At 43.2% G+C, this 7,500-nt stretch overlaps 2 protein-coding genes across 2 annotated transcripts in view; one reads left to right on the top strand and one right to left on the bottom strand.

Annotated features, from left to right (window-relative positions):
- LOC311041147 (uncharacterized protein) overlaps positions 1–7,500 on the top strand; it is a 107,667-nt gene that overhangs the window by 52,064 nt on the left and 48,103 nt on the right. The gene's annotated exons all lie outside the window — the stretch shown is intronic.
- Positions 1–7,500, bottom strand: part of LOC311041046 (prothrombin-like) — a gene marked incomplete at both ends in the record, with an annotated part of 17,184 nt that overhangs the window by 3,982 nt on the left and 5,702 nt on the right. The window contains 5 exons of the mRNA XM_084051482.1: positions 381–548; positions 923–1,058; positions 1,296–1,409; positions 5,898–6,126; positions 6,911–6,948. Of these exons, the coding sequence (XP_083907608.1) occupies positions 381–548; positions 923–1,058; positions 1,296–1,409; positions 5,898–6,126; positions 6,911–6,948 (685 nt within the window). The remainder of the gene's footprint in view (positions 1–380; positions 549–922; positions 1,059–1,295; positions 1,410–5,897; positions 6,127–6,910; positions 6,949–7,500) is intronic.

The following is a 7,500-nucleotide window of genomic DNA, read 5'->3' as shown; positions in this document are numbered from 1 at the left end:
ATCAGGAAACACCACCCTTCCTCTTCGCCTTGCCTACTTGTTGTTAACTAGTTGTATAACTCTTGTGTATTGTTTTATTGGATCTTGTTTATTAGATACACTTATTTGTTTTAGCTCATGCTCATTTGATTTTCCTATTTGTCTCATCTGTTTAAGACAGTAGGTAGCTGATATATTGCACTTTTACCTTAGCACTAGGTATACTCTTAGTTGCTTGTTTCAGAAGAGAATGCACTTAAGACCTCTGGGTTCTTAGTAGTTTAGTTCCCTACCTATGTTGAATGCACTTATTGTAAGTCGCTTTGGATAAAAGCGTTTGCTAAATGACTGAATGATGAATGTAATGTAATGCAGACGGACGGACGGACGGACGGTCTCACTTGGCTCGGTTGTGTTTCCCCAGTCTGACCAGGATGTCGTTAGAGGTGAAGTTCTTGTTCCAGGGAGGATAGAGGATGCAGTGAGCAGCTGTTAGGATCCATTCATCACTGATGAGACTGGCTCCACAGAGGAGCTCCTGTGGACTGCGTTTATACAGCATCACCTGCCTTTAAAACATGTTATATATGTGTTAAAACATTATAAACATGTTTATACAGCATCACCTGCCTTTAAAACATGTTATATACATGTTAAAACATTATAAACATGTTTATATGTTTATATTGTTACTGTTATACGTGTGTTGTGTTGTGTATGTTGTGTGTGTGTGTGTGTGTGTGTGTGTGTGTGTGTGTGTGTGTGTGTGTGTGTGTGTGTGTGTGTGTGTGTGTGTGTGTGTGTGTGTGTGTGTGTGTGTGTGTTTTTGTTGTTGTTGTTGTTGTTGTGGTTGTGGTTGTTGTGGCTGTGGTTGTTGTTGTTGTTGTTGTTGTTGTTGTTGTTGTTGTTGTTGTTGTTGTTGTTGTTGTTGTGTTGTGGTTACCATGGCGCTGAGCCGACCTCTGCGTTGTCTCCTCTGAAACAGGCGATGGAACCTCTTCGTTCCAGCTGAACCTTCTGATCCCTCTCATCCCTATCTGTTATGTTGTTGGCTTCAAAGAGAGGTCTGTGACCACACTCTGACACACACACACACACACACACACACACACACACACACACACACACACACACACACACACACACACACACACACACACACACACACACACACACACACACACTTGGTTGTTTTTTGATTGATTAAATACTTTATTAACAGTTTGTAAAAGGTACAGTTACACAATAATGCTACAATAAGGGTAATAATACATTAATAACAATAATAATAGTAGTAATAGTAATAGTAATGATACCTTGCTCTCCGCTGCCGAAGCTTCTGGGACTGAAGAAGGTTTTCCGTTTGGCTGCAGAGAGAACGGAGCGCTCTCTGCCCTCTGTGACCTCTGAGGCGCTGTCCAGTGTTTCATCTGGAGAACACACACACACACACACACACACACACACACACACACACACACACACACACACACACACACACACACACACACACACACGTCCAAAGTGTCATATAGAACAGGTTCCCAAACCTTTTTAGCTGAAGAAAATTAGACAAATAAATTAGACATTTGCCCGGGGCCCAAACTGGTGCAAATAGCAGATCTACAAGCTCACAATGTGTCGCTTTGCGCTTCATCGAGAGCTTGCAGATCTGCTACTTCACTACTTCCTAAAAAACATTTTTGTTTTCTAATTTAGGGAATTTCTTTAATTATTTTTTATTTAATTAATGAAATTATTTTTGGGTGGTGCCAACCACCCCTATATCTGGCTTTGTCCGTGTGTCCGTATGTATGTATGTATGTATGTATGTATGTATGTATGTATGTCTGTCCAATAAACAAACATTGATGACAACATCAATACGGGGGTCAATACGGGGCTCATCAAGGCACCACCCTCTTCACACAGGGTGTGATTTTTGAAGAATGTTTGATTTTTTTCTCAACTCATGAACGCGTTGTGAGCTTGTAGATCTGCTATCTTCAAGCTCACAATGCATTCATGAGTTGAGAATTATTACAAATTATAGAGGGGGTAGTATTTATGTATTTTACAGTATATTTTATAGTATATTTACCACAGATTTATTTTTTATTTTTTATTTAACCTTTATTTAACCAGTAAAAACACATTGAGACACAGTCTCTTTTTCAAGTGGGAACTGGCCAAGATGCAGCGTTAAATTTACACAGTCTAAGCTTTAACATACAAATACAAAAACAAACAACAAAATAGTCATCCAAGATACATCACAAATACATAAGATAACTCCTAATGATACACTTTTCACAATAGAAAAAAGCCAATAATCAAACAAGAAATAGTAATACACACAGTGTACAACCAATACAAATAACCAAGAACCTACCGCTAGGCTAGTAAACCTCCGGACAGGTGCAGTTGTTTGTGAATAACACTAAGGTGATTCTTTTGAAGCTTCTCAAGGGAATTAGAGCAGCCAATTTGAGTTTGGTCTGGAGATCATTCCACGACCAGGGGCCAAAGAAAGAAAGACATTTTTTACCCCCCTCAGATGAAAATGAGGGTACTTCACAGCGTAACCAAGCATTTGATCTGAGGTTTAAGCCATTCCTAAACCAATTTGAATTTGGAGGTAATGTAGTAGGGGAGCTCACCAAGAATAGCTTTATAAATGAAATTATACCAATGTTGCAGCCTGCGCATAGTCAAGGAGGACCAATCAACTGCAGCATACAGCGTGCAATGGTGAGTTCTAAAAGGAGAATTCGTTATGAATCTCAATGCAGCATGGTACAGGGGATCCAGCTTGGCCAGTGTGGAGGCACAAGCAAACCTGTAAATATTGTCACCATAATCCAGCTGGGACAAAAACAGACCAGTGACCAATTTTTTACGAGCGGTGCAGGCAAAACAAGCCTTCAGTCTGTAGAAAAAACTTAGAGTAAATTTTAGCTTCTTACTCAAGGCATCAATATGGAATTTAAAATTTAGATGTTTGTCCAACCAGAACCCAAGGTATTTATAGCGATCAACCCACTCAATTGGGGTGCCATCTAAAGTGGAGATGCTTAAGAGGGTTGGACAGACTCGTGGAGTGAACAACATTGCCTTAGTTTTGTTACCATTTAACATCAATTTGCTTTTTTTTAATTCCTGCTGCAGTGAGATGAAATCAAAAGACAAATTTGTTACAGCCATGTCTAGCGTGGGCGCACAGGTGTACAAAACCGTGTCATCCGCGTACATATGGTACCTAGAGTGCTTTGATTGACTGCAGAAGTACACTGCAGAACTACAGAGGGGGTAGTATCTTTGTATTTTACAGTATATTTTATATTATATTTTATAGTATATTTACCACAGAGGGGGTAGTATTTATGTATTTTACAGTATATTTTATAGTATATTTTATATTATATTTTATAGTATATTTACCACAGAGGGGGTAGTATTTATGTATTTTACAGTATATTTTATAGTATATTTTATATTATATTTTATAGCGACTGTGAGGGCGCATGCGCACGCAGCGACCAGCAGCGAGTGTAGTTTGGTTTGTTGTTGTGTGTTGTTTGTATGTTTTTCTGTCGTTCTACGTCCTTTATGTCCATGTTGACAACGGAGCCTGTGGTGCATCTTTAAGTACATCACTGAGACTACTTTCTGACAACTTCCCCCCAGTGTGGCTCGTTTTTAGCCTAGATCTGGGGGACACGGTCGCCGACAAGAGATACAGAGAGACCTGCTACGGCTAACGGCTAGCCGCAAAACTAGTCGGAGCTAGGCTAACAGAGGGAGCTTTCTTCACACAGAGCCTGAACTCTCTAGCCCTAGAGCAGGAACACTCTGGCCTGGATAAGGCCATGGATCTACTTGCTATGCTGCATCACTGAGACTACTTTCTGACAACTTCTTCCCCCCAGTGTGGCTCGCTTTTAGCCTAGATCTGGGGGACACGGTCGCCGACAAGAGACACAGAGACCTGCTATGGCTAACGGCTAGCCGCTAAACTAGTCGGAGCTAGGCTAACAGAGGGAACTTTCTTCACACAGAGCCTGAACCCTCTAGCCCTAGAGCAGGAACACTCTAGCCCGGATAAGGCCATGGATCTACTCGCTATGCTGTCGGCGTTGCTGGTGTTCCAGCTGACATGGAGCCTGGGACACTCACTGCTGTCTCCCAATCGGCCAGCTCGAATCCAATACACCACAGAGCAGCTACTTAGCTGGCGCAACACTCAGGAGTCACCCGTGGACCTGATTCGACAGAACCCCGCGGAACTACTGACACCCTGCGACCCTTCCGGAGCCCGTTGGACGGGAAAACGGGTCAGAAAGCGTGGGAGAAGAGGAGGCACTCGTCTGAGGAAGACCCAACCCCTGTCCCGCATTCCGCTACCCTCCATCATCCTCTCCAACGCGCAGTCCCTCCGGAATAAAACTGATGAACTGCACGCTCTAATCCGCTGCAACCACGACTTCAGGGATTCCTGCATTCTAGCCTTCACGGAATCTTGGCTATCTGAACGTGACTCGGCCACCGATCTGGAGATCGATGGCTTCGGAGCACCCTTTCGTCTGGACAGAGACGCCTCAGTTACGGGCAAGTCAACCGGTGGGGGGGTATGTTTGTATGTTAATGAGCGTTGGTGCAGTACTAAATCTGTCATTGTTAGGGAGAGTTTGTGTACCCCTGATGTTGAATTGCTCTCTGTCTCTCTGCGGCCAGCGTATCTGCCGAGGGAGTTCCCACAGATATTCATTACAGTCGTTTATATACATCCAAAAGCTAATGAGGCTAGCGCCTGTGAGCAGATTCTCAGGGTCGTACAGAAACTACAACTAATCTCCCCTGACGCACCAAATCTCATCCTTGGTGACATGAACCATGTGTCTTTGAAAAATACTCTCAGAGACTTCCATCAATATGTAACATGTCCGACTAGGTCCAACAAAACCTTAGACATGTGTTTTGGTAATGTTAAGGACGCATACAAATCTGTACCCCTCCCGCCACTGGGGGCCTCCGATCATAACTGTGTGCACCTTTTTCCTGTTTACCGCACTGCTCTAAAACGTGGTAAAGTGCAGAGCATCCGCATTAAGAACTGGAACGATTACAACGACTGTGAAACCCTCCGAGGCCTCCTTGAGGGCACAGACTGGGACATATTCACTGAGTCCTCTGCCGACATCAATGAACTGACAGATGTTGTTACTAGCTGGTCTTTGTATTGTGAGAACCTTGTTATTCCTGAGAAAACCATCAAAGTGTACCCAAACTCTAAACCATGGGTATCTAACTCCCTTAGATCTCTTCTGCAGAAGAAGAATAAGGCCTTTAAGGAGGGAAACACAATAGAACTGAGAAGTATACAAAAAGAAATTAAAAGAGAAGTATGGGCTAGTAAAAAGATCTACAAGGAAAAAATCGAGAGCCAACTTAGAGCAAATAACCTGGGCTCTGCCTGGGATGGTATGAAAACCATAACAGGGTTGAAAGAAAATGGCAGAAAAAAGGTCATATTAGCCAATTACAACTGTGACCAGCAACTGGCTCAGAGCCTCAATGATTTCTATGTTAGATTCGACACCCATGACTTCAGTGTAAATCACTCTGAGATCAGGAACAGACTTCTGTCTGCCCCCCCCTCCAGATATTTCTTTGGCGAGCAGGATGTGATCAACTGTTTTAAAAAATGCAACCCTCGTAAAAGTTCAGGCCCGGACCACCATCGGTGGCCGCTTGCTAAATACATGCGCTGAACAGTTAGGTCCCATTTTTCATTCTATTTTTAAACTTTCTCTTGGCCAGCAGAGAGTACCCTCCCTTTGGAAACGGTCCACTGTGGTACCCGTAGCCAAGAACAGCAGACCTAAAACACTTAATGATTTTAGACCCGTAGCCCTTACTTCCCTGGTCATGAAACAGTTCGAGAAGATCATCAAGGCTGAGCTTGTGGCCAAAACTGAGAGCCTTCTCGACCCGTTTCAGTTCGCATACAGGGAAGGCAGAGGCGTCCAGGACGCAACTGCCACTCTTCTCAACCTGGTTCTCAAGCATCTCGAGGGTAGTAAAAAGCATGCCAGGTTGCTCTTTGTTGATTTCTCCTCTGCATTCAACACGATCCAGCCCCATGTTCTGGTTGAGAAATTAACGAACACCTTCAGTGTAGACCCATGTCTGGTAGGCTGGATCCTTGATTTTTTGACAAACAGATCTCAATGTGTAAGGGTGAATGAGACGATGTCCAGCCTCCTGCCCACTTCCACTGGTTCACCACAGGGCTGTGTTCTCTCCGCTTTTTTGTTTATTTTGTACACGGATGACTGTCGCAGTAAGCACGACAACCGTTTTATCATAAAACACGCGGATGACTCAGTCATTGTCAGCCTTCTCGACAATGACGAGGTCGGGCATGGTCAGGTCACAGAGGACTTCCTGTCCTGCTGTAATGATGCGTTCCTTGAATTAAACATCTCAAAAACAAAAGAGCTCTGTATTGACTTCAGACGTGATCCCCCTCCCATCCAGAACACTGATATCTGTGGTCAGCCAGTGGAAATCGTGCCCAGTTACAAATATCTTGGCACGATTATCGACAGAAAATTGAAATTTGATGTAAACACTGACATGCTGTGTAAGAAGGGCCAGCAACGCCTTTTTTGTCTTAGGAAATTGGCCAGATTCAATGTCGATAGAGAATTGATGAAACTGTTCTATAGTGCCTATGTACACTCTGTTATCTCATTCTCTATCACCTGTTGGTATGGTAACCTCGCCATTAAGGATAAAAATGCTCTGGGAAGAATAGTCAAAACAGCCTCCAAAATTACTGGCATCCAGCTGGAGAGCCTAGACCCCTTCTATAACAGACAGCTAATCAAGAAGGCCAGGTCCATTCAACAAGACAGAGCCCACCCACTCGAGCCAGCATATAGGATGCTGCCTTCTGGCCGTCGTCTGGGTGCCCCCGGTGTCAAGAATAACAGATTCAAGTTTTCCTTTAATCCTGCTTCAATTAGAGCAATCAATGCTGCTAGTGACAGGTAAAGGGTAATGTTACTGTGATATTGATGATGATGAAATAAGCACTTGTTGACCGGCACTTTACATTTCTGAATGTAGCCTTTTGTTGTATCTCTTGCACTTTATCTCTTGCACTTTGATGATGATGAGGATGTTGAGATGATGATGAAACAAGCACTTTATGACCGGCACTTTATATCTCTTGCACTTTATCTTTATCTCTTGCACTTTGATAATGATGATGATGACGAGGATGAAACAAGCACTTTATGCCCGGCACTTTATATCTCTGATGTATACCTCTGAATGTAGTCCTTTGTCTCAGATCTTGCACTAGATGCGCCCAGACTTATGTTTTATGCTATGGCGTTTGTTTGTTGTCCTGTATTCTGTGTATGTTTTAAACCACTACTCCGGCTGTAAAACTATTTGCCCTTTTGGGACACTAATAAAGACCTTGACCTTGACCTATAGTATATTTACCAC

This window comes from Gymnoscopelus microlampas, assembly GCF_963454915.1.
Source record: "Gymnoscopelus microlampas genome assembly, chromosome: 24".
In the NCBI taxonomy this organism is placed as follows: Eukaryota; Metazoa; Chordata; class Actinopteri; order Myctophiformes; family Myctophidae; genus Gymnoscopelus; species Gymnoscopelus microlampas.
The sequence above is the reverse complement of the archived record's forward strand: the minus strand, read 5'-3'. Positions and strand labels throughout refer to the sequence as shown.